The sequence below is a fragment of the Nomia melanderi genome, chromosome 2 (genome assembly GCF_051020985.1).
Source record: "Nomia melanderi isolate GNS246 chromosome 2, iyNomMela1, whole genome shotgun sequence".
Lineage (NCBI taxonomy): Eukaryota > Metazoa > Arthropoda > Insecta > Hymenoptera > Halictidae > Nomia > Nomia melanderi.
In genome coordinates this window covers 2,830,779-2,855,036 of record NC_135000.1, presented here as the reverse complement: position 1 = coordinate 2,855,036, position 24,258 = coordinate 2,830,779, and the positions used below count along the sequence as shown (strand labels likewise).

Here is a 24,258-nt window from a genome sequence, read left to right as displayed (position 1 = left end):
ACATTTATTTAGTACATTTCAAATACAGTGTTTTTCAAGTTTTTTCTCATTGTTTGCCTTTTACCTTAAATCTTTTGACAAACATTATGCAGACGTGAAAACCAAAGTAGGGCGATTTTTATTTTTTAACTCTAATGTAATGAAGAAAGGTATATTCATTGAGTATACCTCTAGTCCAGTTTTTCTCAACTTGTTTACCGGTGTTTACCTTTTCCCTTGTGCTCGACATGAGACAGGAATAAAAACCTATGTAGATCGAGTTTGATTTATTAATTTGAATGTTATAAGTATACTGGATATATCTCTAGTCGAGTGTTTCTCAACTTTTTGCTGGCATGTTACCTTTCACCTTTTGACCGACATCAGACAGCAATATAGACCTATGTAGATCAAATTCTATTTATTAATTTTAACCTCATAAATATATTAGATATATTTCTGGCCCAGTGTTTCTCAACCGTTTTACCGGCATGTACCTTCCACATTTTTACCGGTATTGGCTAAAAGTAAAAACGAATGCAGTTTCAATTTTAGTTTATTCTATCGTTACAAAAAATAACGTGTTTAATAGGTATATTTGTTAAAGTACTCCATCATTCCCCCGGTCCTGAACGCTTTCACGGACGTGTGGTTGAAGATCACTGTTCTGAACTACTTTTTCCTCCGTGTTTTCGAACAGACTTCGAACGAACCGTTTTTCGTAGAAATTGCTGACTCGCGAAGGTGGAGTTGCTTGTGTTTAGGATAATCTAGTAAGGGGAATTGATTAAACTTTGTTCTTTGTTTTACTTCACTTGATTTTGTTCGTTGGTAACTTGTGCATACAAAAAAATGTTTTCTTTTCATATGTTTTTATAGTGTTTTGGTATTTTTGGCGTTAGTGTTTTGAAAAGTTTTTTTAATAGAAAGGTTTATATTTTTCGAGAACGTTATTTTATTATTTTGTGTTTTTTGAGATAACTGTCGTACCACTCCATTATATTTATTATTATATATATTTTTTTAGAATGTTATTTTCAGTTTATCCTCTTTTTTCTATATTCACCATATTCCCAGTACCAATGGCACGAAAATAATTCACTAAATTTCCAATTACATCTCCCTGCAACTACCTATTAACCCCTTCCGATAAGATTTAATCATGAAAAATTGTGCATGAAATAACCATTTAATTTTCACTTAAAAAAGACATGTTCCATTTTATTTAATGCTACCTAGCAGTTCTATCGGTAATCAATATGTGATATTGATCTGTGATATTTACACAAATAACGAAAGGTGATACAATATTACCAGATTGAACGAACTAGAAATTTTAAACCAAATTAATTATTACAACATTCAACAGTGACTTCAGTCGCCTGACGAGTACAGCTCGTCATTGTGCTTTATGGCATGAAAATCGAATGACGAGCTATACTCGTCACGTGACTAAAGTTATTGTTGACTGCTACAATAATTAATTTGTTTCAACCCTTAGCAGTCCTATGTCGAGTCAGACTCGACATTCTATTTTATTGCAACCTCTACCTGTTTTAACAATTTTTTCTATATTTATATGTAATATCACAATTGTACCATTTAAAGGTAACATTTCAATGACTCCCAAATATTCTTGAACAAATAAATAGAGCGTCATATTAAGCTATAATTGAATGAACTAACGGCGACGTGAACCTCAAAGTGAAAAACCAAGAGCACTTCGGACCGCAAAGGGTTAAAATCTCCAGTTATCGTGCTGTATGAGATAAAAACCCAGTGACGATCTATACTCGGCATTTCACCAGAAATGATTAAGTCCTGCCTACAATCTTCCCTAGAATATACCAAATAGGTAAATATATTTAAAAAGATCTTCCGCAGAATTTCCATGGAAATTCTCCGGACATCAATATTACACCGTGTCCTCGATGTATCCCATTTGAATGCATTTGAATAGGAAACCCTGTCCACATTATTCTATCGATGTTAATACACATCGGAAAGGGGGGAATAATTGATTGAACCGAACGGCTGAAGAACAATGTTGGTATTACGATATCAAAACGCGCAGTTGCTACAGGTATTCGCGAAGCAGGTCCCTGTGCATCAATAACCATCGCTGGGGTATCGACTGTCTTCCCGAGGCTTTCACTGTAATAAAACTTAAATAAATTGCTCAGCGAGGAGCATGCAGGGTAGGGTTGATGGATGAAGACACAAAGCTGCTAGGAAATCCAATAAGGACGAACTGCTTCCGTGAGATTTGAGAGCGGGAACCCTGTGTTCCGACGCATCGACCTGTTTCCTTATCTGTTATCATTCGACGTCGCATATGGACTCACCCGGCCTGTATCTATGTATCCATGACGTCGCTGTGGGTTTAACTCCTTCGCGCCTGATTTTCCTGGAAAATTATGCTCACGTATGGCGGCAAGAGATCGATGTTCAATGCAATATCAGTAATGACATGTATTGTTTTGGATAAAATATGGTAGGGTATTAGTTTTCTGATAACAATTGGCTTGACACTAAAACTATTGTCCTAGTCGAGTGGATTTTTAGTTTTTCGATTAAAATTAGAATGATACTTTTCGTGGGATTCGAAGAGTCTTATAGTCTTGGGTTTGTACAAATATATGAACTTTGACTTGAAATCTTTCGCAATGACGCTTTTGTAATTTAACTCTTTGCACTCGAAAGGGTTTCATTAGAGCTACTAAACATTTTCTTGTAAGCTATGGACAACACTTTTGAAAATTACATTATTAAGAGACCGTACATTACTGAAGAAGCGAAGCTATTTTTTTTTCAATTTTTCAGATATTGATGTATTATAGGAAGTTTAATATTAGACACCGAACTTTATAATTTTTTTGTATCATGTGTTGATTGAAACCCCCTCGCGGTCCCCTCGCGACTGGTCAGGGCTAAGTACTGACAATATAGTCAGTTTGACCCACTTCAGAAATTTTAGTGTTTTAAGAAAAGATTGTAGGCATGGCTATCTGCTATCTTTTTGAATATTTTATTATATGTTGAAAATGGTTAAGAAATGGTATGAAGGGGATGAAGTCATACCGAGCGTTCTGTAATGCTGTGGAAAATTCATTTCTGCTTTGTTGTTGCTGATAGTGATATGAGTTAGTAGGATATGAAAAATTTTTGTTACAAATTGTTTTATTTGGAAAATAGTATTCTGAGGTGTTTCTTTTTTTCTTTAAATTGGCAAAGGAGGTTAATTTTGATATGGATTATTTTAATTAGTTTAATTTTGTTTGTTAGGAAAATAATCGTTTTATGTGTCTTTATGATGTTATGAATTATATATAGTCATAGTACATCGTAATTGTTGATGTCGATGAATTGTATACAGTAAAATAGATTGCAATTAAAGCAGAATTTATTAATTAGAATTCTAGCATTGTAGTCGCACAGTTGGCTCAGAAAATAATTGTGGAATATTTGCGATAAAAATATTCTTCCTCGCTCCGATAAATGCTGATCGATTATCAATTTCAAGTTTAAAGAAAATCAACTTGAATAGCAGGACAAAATAATTATTTCAAAACGCATTATCAAAATCTTATCATGATCAGAATTTTAAATGAATGTTTCTAATTCTGTAAATGGTAACTAGAATTCCAAAAATACCCTTTCCGTTTTCAAGTAGTTTAAATTACAGAATTTCAATCTCCTTCCTGCTATTAAACTCAACTTCCACTTCTCACCTTATCTGTTCCCAATATAATCAAGTAATTAATCGCTTCTGAAATTGCTAACTGAAATTCACGATTCCAGTAATTCAAATCCGGCGAACAGTTCTTACCTTTCCATCGAGATTAGAAACACAATTTTACAGTAGCTTCGCTCATTGAATAATTCAAGGTATGGAAAGGGCGTAGGAGGTCTGGGAGCGAATTGAAATTTTCGCTGCGACTGGAGGGGTGGCAGGTTGAAAAATGGTGGTGCGTTGGGTCGTCTCGCAGTTTCTCATTTGTCGAGCGTCGTGTTGGGCCACGTTCCCTCTGCCCCGCGTGAATACGCGAGCAATTTTACCCTTTGATACGGTTTAACCTTCCGGGACAAAGGTCCCGGATTAATCGAACAAAACACGATCAGGGTGACCTCTCGTCCCTGAGTAATGCAACTCGTGCTAATTAGATGTCAATTTCAATGTGGAATGATTTCATGGTGTGTGTACCTATAGTCTGCTGTGTTAGTTGACCTACGTTTTCGAATTTCAAATTTTACCTTTGAAATCGAATATTGGTATTAATTGTTGGGTTCATTTCGACTCAGGCTTTTTTCAATTTTACTCTTGTAATTATTGAGGTTTGATTGTCAGATCTGATTATTTGGTTCTGATTATTAATTACAATTATTTGGTACTGATTTTTAGTTCCAATTATTTCCTTCTGATTGTCAGTTATTATTTCGTTTCAACTATTAGTTGTCTTGATAATCCAACCGTCTGCTCCCCCCTACTTAACCTACATTATCCACACCGTATACAATATTATTAAAATATTATATAAAGTATTACGGACATGAAAAGTTTCACGCAGAATCAACCTACACTCGAACGACAATACTTATTAATATTTTCAGGTACCTGAGAGAAAATAAATTATTTGTAAATATGCCTACATACGAAGATAGTAGTTAAATAAATTTCTGTACAAGTTTCAATATGCCACCGAAGAAAATTGAAAACAATTGATCAGTTTAATGTGACCAGGTCATAAAGACACAAAACTCACCTCAACCTGAATTGACCAATAGCATTGCACCGGTCCGTCAAATTAATTCGTAATCATTTCCATATGAATGGATTCTGCGCAGAGTCGCCTGGCTCAAACGTCATTATGCAGCAGTTGAAATCTTCTATTCAACTGGTATCCGTATGTCCTGTGTCGATCATAGGATTTTGGCTAATCCTATAGATCATTGAGCCTGGCATACGCAGCGCTTTGTAGCTCGTTAACTAGTTCGTTCATCCATTGTTTCTCTCGTTCGTACCATTCTCGTGGGTTTAGCGCGTTGCGGATTTAATGAATCGTAGCACATGTGTTCCCTGTCTCTAATGTGCTCCTGTTTAATCGCAGAGCAGAAGTTCAACTTTGTGTACATCGTTTGTGGTGCTTGTGTCCACTTGAAGGTCTCGATAAATTGGTTTGCCTTTATTGGACAATTGGTTTATCTTATGCCGATTTAATTCAGTAAGTTTCCATGTAACTTATGATATTGGGTGCTTGATTGAATACATCTCCAAATTTCTGTATTCATACATTTACAGATATTGAGTTTTCGATTGTTTACGATTTACTTGATGTATTGCTAACTCGGTTTCTTTGTATGGGTAACTGCAAAAGGTTGAAGGTAGGCAGAGGAAAGCTACAAACAAATTTGATTGTTTTTCAAAATGTTCTCCTACATCAGGAATAGGTTTCCCATTGAATTTTGTTTGTAGGTTTCTTTACTTACAAACGTGAATCTTCACGAAGATTACTAACAACCAAGTGACAGTGGAATATTTATACTTTTGCAGCATTCTACGTGCTTTCTGCGTGTAGATTCTTATTGTTTTTTTTTAGTAATTTTGAAAGAAGTCAGAATTGCTCAGTTTTACCCATTTGATGGTGCTAGCGTCCTATGAGGAGGTTATATTGCTTTAAACACTTGAAAATATAATGCGAGTGAAGTATGTGTATAGGCAATCTAGTGCATAAATTTTCTCTGGAAATTACTGATGATCAATGTGTTTAAATTGCCAGATCAGACATAATGATACATTGGTTTATTCCTTCTTCTGCAATCGTTGAAAAGTTACAGTCAATTAACAAAGAAATAATTTAAATAGTTAAATATGGAATGTATTTGACTCGATTTAGTCTACTTACATACAGAAACTCATAATTTTTTTGAATCTCCAGATTCAATAACTTCCCTCTTCAGTCGAACAGAGAGTAGCTACTCTTGAAAGATCACTTCATGTCTAGTTAGAGGTTTGCTTATATCATTGCATATTTGTTTGTTCGAGTATAGCTTTTCATTAGTTACGAGTAACTATATTGATAAATAGCATGTTATCGACCAAAATGTAATAAGAAGAGGGAAAAACTGATAAATCACACCTCCTTCTTCAGTCCTAAGCCTAGCTAAATGATCCGCCGGATAAAAACTGATGAATCAGCCATCATTCTTCATTAATCAACCTATCCATTTGTTCTACTTGAAGAAAACTAATCAATAAGTCATGATTTCGCTTTCCATAGCCTGGCCAAGTGATCTCCCAGTCAAAAACTGATCAATAAGCAGTCATGCCTTATTCCTCAGCTTAGGCAAGCTATCTCGCAGACGAAAACTGATCGAGGAGTCATGATTCCGCTTTTTAAATCCTAGCCAATTGATCTCCCAGTGAAAAACTGATCAATCTGCTGTCATTCCTCATTTCTCAGCTTAGGCAAGCTATCTCGCAGACGAAAACTAATCAAGGAGTCATGATTCCGCTTTTTAAAGCCTAGCCAAGTGATCTCCCAGTCAAAAACTGATCAGTCAGCAATCATTCCTCATTCCTCAGCTCAGGCAAGCTATCTCACAGACGAAGACTAATCAAGGAGTCATGATTCCGCTTTTTAAATCCTATCGAACTGATCTTCCAGTGAAAAACTGATCCATTGGCAATCACTCATCATTTCTCAGCTTAGGCAAGCTATCTCGCAGACGAAAACTAATCAAGGAGTCATGATTCCGCTTTTTAAAGCCTAGCCAAGTGATCTCCCAGTCAAAAACTGATCAATCAGCAGTTATTCCTTATTCTTCAGCCTAGGCAAGGTATCTCGCAGACATAAACCGTTCAATCTGTCACCATTCCCCATTCCCCATTGCCCAACCCTATCTATCAAGTTATTGGCCAACGGTACACGTTCCTTGGAAATTCTGCAGTGCATCTTATTGGCACCTACTGATCCAGTGGTCTATTATTAACAGGTGCTGCGTTGCCTCATAGCGTGTTGCCGGTATCGCGATCCAGCGACGCATCGATTGCACCGTTTCGGTTAATAATCGGGTCGTTAACGACGCCCCCGGCTGTTATGCAGCGCGTCCGCTCTCTCTTCTCACGTTCGGCCATTGAAGTTTCCGTCGGCGCAACGATAACCGTGCCGAAGGTGCAACGGCGTTCAAATTCCTCCCTTGTGGGATGGTTTTCGTAGTCGCGGGACTCTGACAGGCGGCACGCAACTGCATCTCACGTAACTAGTATTACAGGTCCGTCCGAGGTGATTCGGTATTTATAGTTCCTAATTAAAATCTTAGGGCCACCGTAGTTTTTAACGTTTCTCACGGTAATTGTATTGTTTAAAGGTTTGAAAGGTAATTCAACCCTTTGCACTCGAGCGGCGCCTTTCAATAGCCATTTGATTTGACCGAACAAAATGGTCAAATTTACAATTCAATATCAAATTTTATATAATGTATCGACACATGGAACATCGAAATAAACGAGCGTTGTCACTTAATTTATACAAGGTATTTTTTTATGTTAGTTGTAAAACGTATCATTGATATTTCATCAGAAAATAATGAATATTTGTTGAGAAAAATATTCTCGAAATGGATATTTGATTTTGTAGTCCTGTTGATAGTTTTCAGCGTTTTTGTATTGATAGTCAGCATGTTTTGCGTTGTTATGAACGTATTAGGCTGTTTATTTTATCGAAATTGGAATCTGTCTTTATGGTCGTTTTTAATTATATATATTGTTTTATTAGTTTGACGTTTATTATTGTTATTTTAATGGTATTGAGGATCTTGTAGTCCCTGTGTTTTGTTTAGATGTTACTGTGTCTTCATAGTCCTTTTAGTTATATTGTTTTCGTATCTTTGTGTTTATGATCGTTATTTTGTCCGAAAATAGAAATGTCGTGGTCAGTATATTTCATCGAGAGAGATGATATTTTCAGTTATTTACAGTATTTTACAGTCGTCATAAGTCATTCGCTGTCTCTTATGGATTTTGATAGACTTTTCTGAAGTACCTACTGTCTTTGATAGTTACTCGTAGTCCCTTACAATCTTTGATATTCATTCAGTCTCTTCCAATTTTTGATAGTCATTTCATAAGTGCTTACAGTCTTCAGTTGTCATTTCATGAGTACTCACAGTCTTCGATTTTCATTTCAAAAGTAGTTACAGTCTGTGACAGTCACTCACAGTTTTTTACAATCCTTGATGGTCGTTTCATTATCACTTATTGCAAGGTATAGTCACTTCATGAGTATTTACAGTAACGTATACTTATTTAAAAGCATCTATAGTCACTTGTACTTACTGAGATTTCAAACTACACTTTCAGATTGTTTACTTTCGCGAGGCTCGTAAATCTCGGCAAAATATATTGCGCGCTTCAATATTCCTGGCTAACCATCTCCAGTTTCCCTAAGATCATATCCTTAATGAGCATAATTTACGAAAGGTCGAGTTCATAACGAGGATAATTCATCTATCGTAATATTTCCATTGAGAGTAATTTATCTAGTCTCATATTTCTGGTCAGCACCATTTATCTAGGGTCATATTTCTAGTCAGCGCGATTTATCTGGGACATAGATTGTCAGCGGAGTGTTACATGAAGCTGGATGGTCACTGGAATGCTTTCTAGCAGCTGGTATACTTTTTAGAATACTTTCTGGTAATGTATTTCCAGCCTTCGATACGCGTAAAAGTTAGAGTAATACATAGTGTCGTTGAAATTTCAAAGTCTCCTAGTCTCTTAAGTATTCTATAATTAATGAAACTACTGGTTCTGTAAATTACACAATAATGTGCAACATCCTCTAATGAATCTCGAAATGAATAAATTAATCGTTCCAGAAGTAATAGGGCTATTCTAAATGTAATGTAAACAACCTTGTTTTCATTAACAACTCTAGAAGTTGATATTGGAGTCTCGAATTACGTAATTATTCTTTTGGCAATTGTTATCTTCATTATTTTCATTAATAAATCTCGAGATAATTATAATAATCTTGGGTGCACTAATGAGTCTTTATAGATTCAGTGTAATCTTCTCTGTCTTCACTAGTAAATCTCTTCAGAATTCAAATAATATGGGTACTTGCAATGATTTCTTCTTTTGACTATATAATGTGCACGATTTTCACTAATTAACTTCGAAATAATTACGATAATGAGCTCTCACCGAATTATTCTCCATAAGTCCGGTGTCAACTTCGCTATTGAATTTCAAAATGAATAAAATAATCAGTTCTAAACTAATTATTCTTCCTGGATCAAGTGTAATCTTTGCTGTCTTCGCTAACAAATCTATATTCATATCAAATAATACATGCACTGATATGATAATTAGATCTGGTGTAAACTGCCCTGTCTTGACCAATAAATTTCAGAACGAGTAACACGAACGAATGATTTTCTGAATACATTATTCTCTCCAGTAGTTGTGTGATTTTCAGTATTTTCACTTTCTCATCTAGAACCGAATAAACTGATCACACCTGGATATATATTTCTATCTAAATGCAATGTTATCTTCAGTATTTCCACTAATAAATATCAGCACAATTAATACAATCACTTCTGAACAAATGATTCTCCCCAAAACCAGCCAAATCTTCACAATCTTCACTCATATTTTTCAAATCAATGAAAACGATCACATCTGAACAAATGATTTTCCCCAACTCTAACATAATCCTCATTAACTCCACCAGTAAATTTCAAAGCAATTGAAATAATCACGTCTGAACGAACGATCTTCTCCAAATCTAACCTAATCCTCACTAACGCCCCTAATAAATTCCATAACAACTGAAACAATGGCTTTTCACCAAATTCAATATAATCATCTCCACCGTGTTCGCCAATAAATCTCGAAGCGAGTAAAATAGTCCCGACTGCGGGTAATGGTTCTTTAAATCACAATGTCACGCGAACGGTCGATCAGTTGGTGTTTGTAATAGCACTCACGTGTTCCATCATGGCCGGGTAATGGGCGGGATACAGAATGCACGGGACGAATGCGCCGATCAGGTGTGCCAAAGAGAAGACGAATCCTGCGAGGCAGGCGTAACGTAATCTGATGGGGAGCAGAGCGTAGGCCGTGTAAATGAAGAAGCACACAGCCCACGCGGCGGCTAGTGGTCCTCCACTTCGGTGCTCCTTGGAGTCTACAGCTAAGTGGACGCTCAGTGACACCTGCATGGCTAGCAGGGTCACCAGGATGATGCCGCTGACGCCAGCTAACCAGACTTCGTTCATTCCTGGCCTGGAGATTGCGGCTACTAGAGCTGGAACATCAAATGTCATTGATCTTGATGAAACCAAGTGTCGTGTACCTTGTTTTCCACCGACGACGTTCGGTGGTTAAATTAGTACGTCGCACGCCGAATTAACTTTGTGCGAATTTTTAGTTTTGTTAAGTGGACTGTATTTACTTGTGAAAATCAATGTAGTGACTCGAAATATGTTAGATACTCTTTATTTGCTTGTCTGACTATTTGTTTCCAACTATGATTCTCAACTGGCTGGACCTCCCAGAATCGTCTTTGACGACACCTCCGCAATGTCGTCTTCGCGGGGGTGAAGACGTTCTGGTTAGCCCTTTTCGATCTAAAATGGTTGTGGAAGGGAGACACAGTCCCTTCCCTTCTGGTCTTCCTAGTTGCTAAAGTTAATAACTAATTCGTCCCGTTTGCAATCGTCGACCGTGGCAGGTAAAAAGCAAGAAACGCTTGGCCTTAATAACACATGCTAACAGACGGGCAAGAGAGTTAAAAATACTGGTGACTGGACGCCAGATCTGAACAATAGACAATGAAAATCTACAGCTAGAATCGCGGGCCTTATGGGTTCAGGGATTTATGGCTGCCACGGTCCCTTCTCGTAATACCGTAAGGACGATTGCAAGTTGTGAACGGGACGAAGGCTCTTACTGTTCCGAAAAAACTACCAAATGTACAATAAGCCTTAGAAAACATAAAAAGTGTATACAAACTAAAAACTACGATGGTTTTAAGGGGTCGGACGAAACGGTAAGGCTATAAGTGGCCTTAACACCAAGTACTTTTTTAACCAGTTAACTGTGTTTGACGAGTATACAAGTCATCTTAAAACTCTTCATGATGCTAACTTTTTCAACAGTGGATTATTTATTTTTTGAGACAAACATGTAATTCCTCTTCGTTTCGCTTTAGTTTTTCGTTAGGGTATATTTTAAGTACATTTGGCTTGCATTTAACGAGTATACACTTCATTATTTGATTTTATAGCGCGCACAAGGAGAGATTTATCAAACTAAATTCCACACTTAACTGGTTAAGATTAAAATTACGGAATAGTTGAATTGACTTGTTGACATTCGTCTATAGAGTTTTCAAGAGTGCATGTATTCAGATTTTAACCCCTTGTCCTACAACAATGAGTGAGATTCGTGGTGACGATTTTCAATATGATTCAACAAGTATATAAATTATTCAGTTCATTCAAATTCTAAGTAAATATTATTCCTGTGTAGTCCACTATTGTACTTAATAGGAAATATTGGCATAACATATGCTTAGAATTTGTTTCTTTTTCCAGTTAATTATTACCGACAAAGTAACCGTACTGATTAGAGTTGAGAAATGAGTCATTGGACAAGGGGTTAATTGATTTGGAAGTCACTGTGCGCATTGATACATCGTCTGATATTTCGTCAGAGTAATATCAGTTAGTTTTTTAAGAATTTTGAATTGGAGAAAACAGGAATGAGGTCATTTTAGTGTTGATTCTGAAGGCACTAAGTAATTGGGCTGTTTTATTTCTGAGTTTTTATGAGAATTAGGAGAATATATTTCTGGGGTTATGATGAGTTTGTTATTGTTGTATCTGTATGAATGTATAAATTGATTTTACAATTTTTCGCAAATGGCTCGTCGTAATTTAATTAGTTGCAAACTAAACGTTCTAAGATGGGTCAATTTGAACCGTCTGTTACTTTTAGTGTTACCGGAGAACATCACCTTTTGAATTTTAGGAGGTGACAATTTCTGATTTTCTGTAGACGTATGACTGTTACATTCTCTTTTACATTTATACTCTTTGTTAGCCAGAATGTTACAAAATGGTACAGTTATTCAAAACCATTGTTGTGGAACCTCCGTTCTTAGCAGAGTGCATTATAAACAACTGAAATATTCGAAGACAACAATTTTCGCTGGTTTCCAAATAGAAATAAATACTCTAAAATTTAGCTTACAGATTCGCAAAAATTTTAATTATCATGGAAATGGCAAGCATTCAAAGCGCAGAAACCTGTGTTTATCCGAAAAATTAGCTACATATGTCTGTAAAAAAGTAATTATTTGAAACATCAAAAAATTCGTACGCTACGTTGTAGATATTATATTTCAATTTATAAATTCACAGAAAATGCAATAGCTGCGACAGTTTGTATCATTTTGCCTTTGAAAAAATATAAACAAACCACAGAGGATCACAGTTATTCATCCACAAGGAATGAAAAGTTTTCAGTTGATAGTTATTAACAAAACAAATTCCTAAACCTTCCGTACATTCATCAAGTCTCTAGGTGGGGACAATCCTTAACGCTAGGTTTACAGAACGCGTCTAATTGACGCATATTGGATTTTAGAAATATTATTTTGCAAATGTTCACGCCGATTTTGATTGATGCGGTCACACTGACGTGTACCCCAATTACCTACTATCAAATCTCCAGTTTCCACAATCTTAATAAACATCAATTCTTTTAGGAATAATAGAATGAAGTGTACAATAAATGCCCGTAACCCTAGTGTTAACCTGTAAAATCGTAACGACGACAAATTGCAGCTGAACCTTTTATTTCTCAAGGAAGGAACAATCGAAATGAGAATAAATCGCCGGCAATCCCAGCGACGAATGTTTCGAAACGGCCTTACGGAAAATAATCCCTGGTTGCTAAGTCTCTTCCTGCCGCTCGTGTCGCAACGACGTTGACAAAGGGACGGTCCATTTGCCGACGGCGTAAAACCTCGCGTCGCGAACGTTTGTAGGGTATAAAATGGCTCTGATAAAAATGGCCCGTTATCTAGCGTTATCATTCCCGCAACGCGCAAGATCGAATAGGACAATAATGGATAAAAGTGCGCCAACGCTGCAGCCCCGTGTTTTGAAGTGACGATCAAATATGGCTCCACTTTGCTGGGACGTTTGTTGGGAAAATTCTGTAGGAAGGTAAACGTAAATTATTTAGCTGAGGCTAAATTGACTTTGTACGCAACAACTTTGAATTTGATTATGTCTATGTCGTTCCTCGGTGGGGTACTCTCTTATTGGCGTTTAATATTGAAGTTATAAACTACACTATTTAACTAATATTGACGAATAACACTAAACGGTAACAGAAGCTATCACCGTAACGGAAGAACGTGGACACGCATCTGTGCGCGCTTCTGCTGTGTTATATGCGCATAGCGATTTTCAGTGCTGCCAACACCTCTTAGCACGTTGACTGCCATGAAAATTTCTAGCGTTTTGAATAGTAATGCTCATTCTTTAACCAGTTAACTGTGTTTGACGAGTATATACGTCATCGTAAAGCTTGACACGACACTAATTCTCTCAGCGATGAATTCTTTATTTTTCCACCTAAACATGTAATTTTTCTTTGTTTCGCTTTGATCTTTTATTCAAATATAATACCACGTGCATTCGCCCTGCGTTCGACGAGTACACGCTCCATTTTTCTATTTTATTACGCGCACAACAAGAGGTTTTTCCAACTAAATTCTACAGTTAACTGGTTAATGACAAAGGGAAATGGTATTGAAAATAATTATTGATGCTTTAGTATTACAATAATCATATTACGCTGTGAGCTAGCTTTTTACGTTACTAAATATTTTTATTTAAAATCAATATTTTATTGTAATTGTTCTTCGGCAATTTCGAAGCTCCGGTTACCAGTCACCACCCTGGAAGTCGAAGTGTTGACACGTTGAATGCCATGAGGGTCGCCGAATCGAGTCAAATTATTAGAATTCATTGAATAACCCTTTGCACTCGAGTGGTGACTCTGTCATCACTTGATTCGATACAGTAAAATTATGAAATTTGATATTCAGTATTGAAGAGTGTGTAATGTATCGGTGCGTGAAATATTGGAATAAAAACGTTTGTTTCTCAATTTACTTGCGATTTCTCTTTGAATCAATTTAAAAAAAATATCGTGTGTGTCTAGTTAGTAAATGTTAAGTATTTCTAGCCAAATACTTCCGAGTGCAAATAGTTAAATGATGATTATTTGAAAACGTTTCTGTATGAGAAATAATGCTACCTAATGCGGTAACATTCTGCTAGATAAACGTGCAATAATAATAGAGCAATTGAAACAATAGATTAAATATTATGGTTTTTCTATTTTGTGTATTCTGCTGTATGAAATCGTACAGCATTCGACGTATTAAAATGGCTACCTTCTTAGAGATGAAATTGTCATTGGGCTGTCAGTTTGGAAACTTTGTCAATTCATTCCAGTAATTGGCCTTGGAAGTTACAGAATATTATGGTTTAAGTTATTGATGATGTATTTCTGGTGTAGATCTTGAAAATTGATGCAGCTTTCTGACCATATACTGATTCATTCTACTCGTACTGATACATTCTAGTAAACAATTTTTTAAATTCAATAGAGTCATTCGTATCTGTATTGTATTATGCAGTTATGTTATATACACGTAGTATACAATTATATTATTTACTTATTTATTGTGAATATCAAAGTAGAAATCTTTGCAACTGAAGCTTAATATGTTTTTGTAATATTTGGTATTTCTATTAATACAAGTTTTCTCGTGTTAGCGAGTATTTATAAGTTCTCTTATAACATGGAGATGAACTTTTACTACTAACACGAATATTATTGTGATGTCTTAGATATTACTGACCCACACTACTTGCTTACTGTCCATATTGTAAATTATATTCCTGTAGTTATTTCATTGTTTAATTCAATGTAATATACGTACTTCTACCCTATTAATTTATTCTATTTTAGAATATGCTTCAGTATTTGTTGATATTATTTTATTTATACGAAAATAAATAAATATTTAAAGTTTAATGTTGGCTTACCAGAATATACCATGACGCAAAGGATGAGTGTGAGGGCTAGAGTAAGGTTTTCAGGCCTCTCCAGCATGACTAGAAATTGTTGATTATCTTCGAAGAATAATCGAAGGAATAGTAGAAGGCCCAGAGCAATTGCTAGTCCCGCCAGCAGGCCCAGTACGTGTGTCATGTTGCTCTGGTTCATTCGCAGGAAGTACCTTTGATACAGCATTTCCACCTGTAAATTTCAATTTCAAACAGCCATGACACTTTCCACGTCTTATAAAGGTAATAGAAGGTACTAGAAAATGGTCAAAAATGTTACAACATAAATAGAAAATAGTGAAAAAGGGTACCAAATAATAGAAAATGATCAGGAATGGTACGAAGTAATAACAACTGATGAAAAATTGTACTAAATAATATAGAATAATAAAAAATGGTATGATATAATAGAAAATGGTAAAAAATGGTACCAATTCATTGAATACATTGAAAAATAGTACACAAGCACTGAAATAATTGTTCACTGTGTCTTAATTATAAAATACTGCAATACATCTTCCATTTCGTTGATAGAAAGTAGAAGAACAAATATTAGATGATGGTAAAAAAGGGGGAAACCTTGAAAATTTATTGGCATTAATTTTGTGAATCTTGTTAAAATTTTTAATTATTGGAGAATCTATATTTGAGAGACATCCGACCAATTTCGTCCTGAGTTTAAAATTCATTCCTGGTTAAACTTCGTTCATTAATAATTTCCATATTATTTTAATTGGACCTTGGGATCTTTTATGCTGGCACATATTATAGTTAGTTTCCTGGTGTAAGCTTTTTACACAGAATCCAACTTTCCTTGATTGGGTACGGTCTGCTTGTATTAACAGTAATATCAGACATTATTAAATTAAAATTTAATTATCCTGGTCGTACCCTTTTCATTCCGTAAGTCTCCATTTAACCATCTTACTTTCTTTAATGTGTTCTGTTTAATCTTTATTCTTTATTATAGTTTCTATTATTATGCAAGCAATCTTTCATAAAAGTAAACGACGAAAATTCTTATTTTAATACTTCCTTTCTTAGTAAAGTCGATGCTAATGAGTTTCGTGATTAGCATATTCAAGTGTAAAATGGAAAAAAGTGCATCATTGTGCATTGTATGTGTGATTAGTTTATTATAAATTCAATACAAGTTTATTATAAAAGGAATGAAATTTGACATTTATTCTGTATTTACGTTTAGTTCAAAGTTAATCGATATTGATAACGGGTGTGTAACACTTAATTTAGATTTTAGAAGAGTGAGTGACATTTAGGTTCATCAAATTCAGTTTAGTATTTTCGTTGCGAGTCTGAGGTGATACTGCAAGGCGAAAGGTTAAGAAAACATCCTGTCACCTATACTATCAGAATAACATCAACATATTGTCACTTAAATCTCTCTGACATTGATCGAAACATGAGCTTACCGTATCGTCACAACTACTCAGCCCTAACGCCCACTTTCGAAGCTTGATAATACCGGCGACGTGATCGCGTGACACATATGAGGAGTTTCATCACTTCAACAGTGATACTTCTATAGGATCAGAAATGACCTCCTTCAGATATTATATTTCCTGCTATTGTAAAGCAATATTTTATAACATATTACACATCTGTAAAATTGAATATATATATATATATGTATATATGTACATTGTACTTCATTGTATATGATAAACTATTAAATGGTGCTATGGTTCAAAATACTACGTAAAATACTACACCACTGTTATTATAATGCTATACGAATATTTCATACTAAATTCGTCAATTTTAAATGTCATTTGCTTATTTTTAATATAAATTCAATAATGCTTCCTCATTATCAATTTGTAAGATCTGTATTGAACGAAGACGCAAAATAAGTATAAGCTTATTTCCTTTTTCTACTACATTATTAGGGTTTAAAATTATATTGTCTAACATTGTTCTGTTGTAAATCATATTGCATGTGGTTAATTATTATATCAAATCATATTGTATTAAATTATTATATTAACTTTATCATTAATTTTTGCTATATTAACTTTTATTATATTAACTTTTACTATATTACCTTTTACTATATTAACATTTACTATATTAACTTTTACTATATTAACTTTTACGGTACTAACTTTTACTATATTAACTTTTACTATATTAACTTTTACGGTACTAACTTTTACTATATCAACTTTTGTTATATGAACTTCTATTATATTAATTTTTATTAGAGTAACGTTTACTACATTAACTTTCATTAATATTATTATAAGTGTTATTAACTGTTATTCCTGTTTCAATTTCCCTAGTATCGAACTGGAAGTAACCGTACTCCCATGGATTCTTTTCGTGTTTCATGATTGATTGTTATCATTATCGAAAACGCTTGTAGTACTTCGAGAATAGGGGATGCAATGTTGCAATCTTCAATAGGATGGGAGTAGCAACAGATGCCGCGAGGCGTTTCCGGGGAATATTCTTGGATCTCCACGAGCGTGGGAATGAAGTCAGGTTGGCTTAGCCGAGATTTGCGTTATGGGATTCCCCGTGGATCGCGATTACGGGGCTAAAGATGAACGATACATGGCTCAGCCACTATTATGACCAGCGCGCATTGCTCTCGATGGTTATCGTAAGTTTACGTTTGTTGTTATGACTATCCTTCGATTTTCAAACTAAGCAATAAAATTCCATATTGTTAAAAATCAATATTCTGCAGTACTACTTTCTTTAGAATAATATTTACCAACAAAGAGAATTACTTCATAGGAGTTCTTTCTTTACCAATTATTTTATGAATACTTGACTGAAAATCTCATTTAAGTTACACTACAAATTAATAATTTATGGCAATGAAATTTCCCTCAAGGTCAAAGCTATGTTTTTAGATCCTATCATAGAATATTCTGTTGCTTGTATCAATAAATAGTTTATCATCGAATATGTTAATGAGTACTTAATTAATTCGAATGTCGATCCTTATGTTGAATATATTAATAAATAGTTAATCCTTGCATAATTCGTGTCAAATTCCACATAATAATTTCTTTATGTTAGTGAATTTTCTTTTCCTTTCGTAATATTTCGAAGAATTTGTTTAGCTTACAGAATTGAAGATAATTTGCATAGTTTTCAATGAAGTGGCTACTTTTTTATTTTATTCCTTTGAATGTAGTCAATTTCTTTTTTTGTTGAGAATAATATCGACATCATTCTCGATTTGCAAAGTTTCCGACAATTCGGCTAGCTTTTTATTCCTCTTATTTTGTGGAAACTGGTAAAATGGATCTGTTAACATATTGCTGCTTTGAAATGTTCATGTAATTTTCAGTGGAATTGTAGATTCATGTGAAAACGTATTCGTCGTCGCAGGTAATTCCACCGGGCGTGTATATTTAATTCGATATTCTCCTGGAAGTAAGGACATTTTTTGCAATGTTTCATTTCCGCAGAACTGACGTTCGTAGCAGGAAATTTTTGAAGTTCTTTTTGCCTATGCATTTCTTTTCTTTTTATTTCTTATTTCGACACAGGAAATTCTAAACGAATTTTTACTTGTGTATTTTGATTTCTTTTATTTCCTGCATCCTATTTCACAATAGCAAATTTCTAATTATTTTATACTTACCTGTTTGTATTCTTTTTATTCCCTATTTCATTACAGGAAACTTTTCAATTCTATTTTGCTTGTACATTTGTATTTTCTTTATTTTCTATTTAATTCTGTGAAATTTAATAAATTTGTGTTTTTGCTGACACATTAGCATTCTTTTTATTTCCCATTTCATAGTAGGAAACTTTTAAAGCTTTTTTTGTTCTGTCCTCGTGCTCTTTTTATTAATACTCGTTGTCGTTCTCTTATGCAAGTGAATTTTTACAGTATTATGTATCCTTTGATGTGTGCTGGAAGTTTCATTATTTTCGGCGTTCTGGATGTAATTAAAAATTCTGGAGTCACTTAAATTACCAGGCGCTGAATTTTCCTGGTGTTATAACGTCTGTATTGAGATTACTTTCTTTGTAAGTAGTTCCATACGTACAATGCAATTTCGGGTACTGAACAGCAAAGTTTAGAAGTAATTTACTAGGTTTGGAAGTAATTTAGTTTGTGTTTACTAAACGTTGGGAACTTCGTTCTTTTGCAGTGATGTTTCTATCTCTTAAATTCCTTCGAGTAATCCCCTTTAAATTAAACGAATTTTACTTTGTCAATTTGCATGTAATTTCTTTGAAAATAATATTACAAATTAGAATATACAGGAATATATATATATATATATATTGTTTCTTTTTTCAATGTTGAAACAAAAAATTTTTCGTTATATATTGTCATTAGAAACAAGAAGAATAGTTGAATATTACATATTACAAGTCTTGATGACTCATCATTCTAGTTTGTGTTTTTGACAATAAAAGCTTTGTATAATACTCCGTACAACGTAATAATATTACAAAACACGTTAAATACATATTATAAATGTGTTATAAATTATAATTTCTTTTGCATTGTTATATTATTTATTACTTCAAAAGTCCGTCATATTTGTTAGATAAAATAACTAAATAACTAAGAAAATAAATAAACATTATCCTTATAACAACGAAGTATCTAAATATTTCTATATAATCATATTTGAAAAAATACTTCATTTCATCAGAAATTTTCAAGAAAAAATTTCCAACAAACTTACATTCCCCATAGAATCCCTTTTCACGGGGAAACAAAGCAAAATTCTCGCATAAACGCAACTAAACAACCTCTCAAGATTATTTCTCCTCCAGTTGCTGAATTAATTAAGAACTTCCCCGGCATCGTTCCTTTTCTGTCAAACTTTCTCGCCTGTGAGAATGTACAGAGAATATCCTTTGAAATATTCAAGGGAAAATCGAGAGACCGTCCATCGATTCGTCCCGAACGATTCAATTCGCTCGTTGAATGGAAAATTGTTTCGACGTCGCCGCAACTTTTCTAATTTTCCGCGTGTCACGCGCCGCTTCCGAATTATCGGCGGTTCGTTTCCGGCTCGGGAATTAATTCAACACTTGGTGTAGGGACCGCGTCATTTCGACGCATGCCGAATTTTATGGATGTTATTTTGTAAATATTTAAGGGAGCTCACCACCTAAAGATGTCCGAAATATTAGTAAGATTTAGGAATTTTTTTCTTAATAACTCCGAAGTGAAAACTTCTGATTCTTATTCCATGTGTAATTATCATCTTCTGCTTTCTACTTATATTTTTTCTGAATCAGAATATTGCAAAATGCTGCAGTTATTTGCTAGCTTGATAACAATGCTTTGTAAAGCATGCATTCTTGGTGGACTGGATTATAAATAATTTCAACATCCAATGACAAACATTTTTGTTGATTTATTCATAGAAATACATTATCTGAAATGTTGCATACGGATTTCCCGAAATTTTAATGATAATAGAAATGTCAAATATTCCAAGTGCAAAAACCTCTTCCACCCCCAAAAATTAGCTTCAAGTATAGATAAGAAAATTAGATAATTGAGATATCGGAAAATACGTATGCAAAATTTTAGATAATATATTTCTATTTATAGATCCACACAAATTTTTGTCTTTGGATATATATTTTTTACATTGTGTCTGAAACTAAGCGGTGTACGAAAGAAATCCAAATTATCCATTTCAATATAAAATGAACTCATGAATGAATCATATAAATTAATGTTTAAAACAATTTAAAAAAAAGTCATCACGTGTCCACCCCATAAAGATATTGTAAAAAATGTGATTCCAATCCTGAATTTCGAGGGGTGGTTTTACCCCTTCAAAATGAATGTTGGCTGATAAGATAAAATATGTATGAAATAATTCCTTCAGATCTGCGTCTCACATGTTTCATCAAAATCGACATGTGGTTGTTGAAAAGCTTCCCTTGCGGGGCCAATGGAATAAATTGCACAATAAATATTCGTGAACCTGGTGTTAACGCGATGGGAATCGTCTCGCGTTCCAGGAGCGTCCGGCTCAAATTTACGGGTTAAATTTACTCGGTCGATGAGTCGGAATTAGCGTCGACTAAAATTAAAATTAAAGAAGTCGGGGGTGCACGCGACAGGATGATGGAGAGGATGACTCGTGACAGGGGGCAATATGTCAGTGGAGAAAGAATTGCCTTGTTAGCGCGGATTCGTTGTCGCTTGAGGCGTTGGGAATTATTTATTGCGACTGGGATCTTCTGTTTGCTGGGTTGGTAAATAGGATGTGCTTCTTTTTTATGGTGCTTTACTTTGTTCTTTATTATCGTTACTGTACTGGTAATATTTTCTGTAATAAGATAATAGTGTCGTTGATACTGCGGAATGTGAAAACCTGTTTTATATTATTAGGATGTTTTCTATTTGGTTATTTATACATTTGTGATGCCGTGTTTTATTCTGAACTTCGTTAAGTTCAAATTGTTACTGTATTGATAACAGTTTTTGTAATAAGTTTATGGTGTTTTTAATTTTATGAAATGTAAAACCGAATTTGGTATTATTAGAATGTTTTTCATTTGAATATTTTTGGAGTAGTTTATTCTGAACTTCGTTAAGCAATATGAGAATATCTATTATGCGGGTGAATATGATTTGGTTTTTTTTTTTATAGTGTTTCACTTATTCCTTATTATTGTCACGGTGTTTGTAATTTTTTTTCTAATAAGCTTATAATGTTATCAATTCTGATTACTAAAGAAGAACCAATACGCAAGAAAATGATGTTCCATAGTAAATTATATTATACATATTTACCTAATAATTTTCCAAAATCAAGTTCATCTACATCGCGCTAATATTATCGTCGAATATCGTGTTGTATCTAATAATAGCATAATCTTCGTCTTAGTTAGACAAGGGAATATCAAGTTTCGTCAAGTTTTGCGTGCGGAGAATAGAGTTTCGGTCAGATCAATGCACTCCGGATTATCGGATACTGCGAAGGTTGAGCCAGTGATTAGGAAGCCAACCTGTCGAATCGAAGCTCCTCGACGACGATCGAGCGTCCTTGGAATCTGGCTGTACTGTTCGGATTAGGCGAACGTGGTTGCGCAGTATTAAGAGCCGTGTGCTTGATTCGATGGTTGCAATTTGATTTATGTACTACAATGACACATTACTAGGATTATGGAATAGTTTCAGGTATCTGGTCTTTTAATTATTCAATTACTTATTTTTACATTAATTCTTTTTTATTCATTATTTTGCTATGATTCTGGCGATTGTGATGATCTTGATACAATGTTAAGTGCAGTGTGCTTGATTTAATGGTTGAAATTTGGTTTATTTATTACAATGACACATTACTGTGATTATGGAACAGTTTGACATATTTGGTCTTTTAATTATTCAATTAATTATATTTATCTGAATCCTTTTTTATTCTTCATTTTCGTATAATTCTAATGATTTTAATGATCTTGACAGAGTGTTGGGAGAAGTATGCCTTATTTTTGATAGCTGCTGTTTAATTTTTTCTGCAGTGACATCTTACTAAACTTTCGAATATTTTGTTATGTGTGGTCTTGTAGTACGTGTTGACCAATTTCCAGTAAATTAGTTATTTTGGTGCGAATTTTTTTTATTCCGAATTTTGATGTCATTTTATTGATTCTGATGAAATTCCTATATGGAAACTACAAGACTGCATCTCTTCAGACATTAGTTGGTATACAATCCACTTTCTAAATTGGTAAATCAATTTCTTCAATAATGTCTCACAGAAATATCTGTAGTCTTTTTACTTATTTCAAAAAGAAAACAACAGGAATGATTTATTTTGACCTGTGGGATGGTATGTGTTTATGTGAAAGCTTGATGTGTGCTGATATAAATGCTTTAATTACTCCCATAATTTTATGAATAGCGTCATGATACAATAGTTTCAAGTATCCTAAATTTCCTGCTTAAGTTCTGTTAATATAGTGCCCAGTGTATTAAATTTATTATTGTATGTTATATATTATATATATTTATAGTTTCGAAATGATTTATATAGGACTAAAGTATCTAAACCAAAGTTACATTATCGATCCAATAATATTGAACATTCTCAGTGTCCTAATTAATGGTGTTCCTTCTGATAACGTAATCCTTCCAGAGTTCTAAATGCTTGTTTCACTGGAATCTGGTATCTGTTTCGTGTCTCCTTATTCAAACTGTGGAAACTAACTGTTATATTTCTGGCGCATCTGTTAGAATGCCTGTCGACGTCATTCACCATATATTTCTTCAGAGCAATTTTGATAGCTTCGCTAAAGTAATTAGACGTTCTGTTCTAAACTCAGTTAACCAATTGTTAACTGCTCTCATTGTCTGATTCAGATGTGGTCGAACAAAATGTTTGTTAGAGGCTTCGAAATTTGTTAAATTCTTTGCGATTCTTTAAGATTAATCAGTAATAATCTTGCGTATTGCCAATTTTTATATTTGACAAAGTTGAAGCAATTATTTCATTATTTTCTATTGTATCTTCAATTATCTTTATGATAACTTCCATTATCCTTCTAAATTAATATATTTTGGATGAGAATGTTATGAAAATTTATTTTATAAACTTTCCGATATTCCAAACTATTTTTCCATTAAACATTGACACATATTACCATTACAAAAAATAGGAGACAGAAACTAGAATCGAGGCATTTCCTCAAATTTTTATTTAGAATGTAATCTATACGTTTAAGATTTACTGTGTCCTTCAGTTAGGATACTTTATATCAAATATTTTTATTCGAAATATGTTTCAAAATAGTCTTCATTCAATTATACCATTGTTATAATTGTGAGGTATTTATTTAGCAGATTACGTGAAAAGTAGATGTTTAAATAAATTATTTTTATATTTAACTTTTTTGAAGTACATTGTTCATGGTGAGTTATTAAATGGTACAATAGATGAAATGATTAATTTTAGTGTAAACAATATACAAATTATATAATGACATTTATTACCAAGGTGCACAACTCTAGTTAAGAATGTACTATATTGGGAAAGTAATACTTTAATTAATTAATAAATTAATTATTAGAGTGTATAGAATCTCTATATCATATTCTCTCAAACATTCTCTAAGTTATATTTTTATTAATATAGCTGAACTGATTATTCT

General features: G+C 33.9%; 1 protein-coding gene across 2 annotated transcripts in view; it reads right to left on the bottom strand.

Moving 5' to 3' along the window:
- LOC116426026 (adenylate cyclase type 6) overlaps positions 1 to 24,258 on the bottom strand; it is a 151,642-nt gene that overhangs the window by 76,588 nt on the left and 50,796 nt on the right. For both annotated transcript variants that reach the window (XR_012998064.1, XM_031974464.2), the window contains exons 5-6: positions 15,121 to 15,334; positions 9,973 to 10,292 (exon numbers count right to left, since the gene is read on the bottom strand). Coding sequence is in view for 1 of the 2 variants with exons in the window: in XM_031974464.2 (XP_031830324.1) it covers positions 9,973 to 10,292; positions 15,121 to 15,334 (534 nt within the window). In the remaining variant the exon portion in view is untranslated. The remainder of the gene's footprint in view (positions 1 to 9,972; positions 10,293 to 15,120; positions 15,335 to 24,258) is intronic.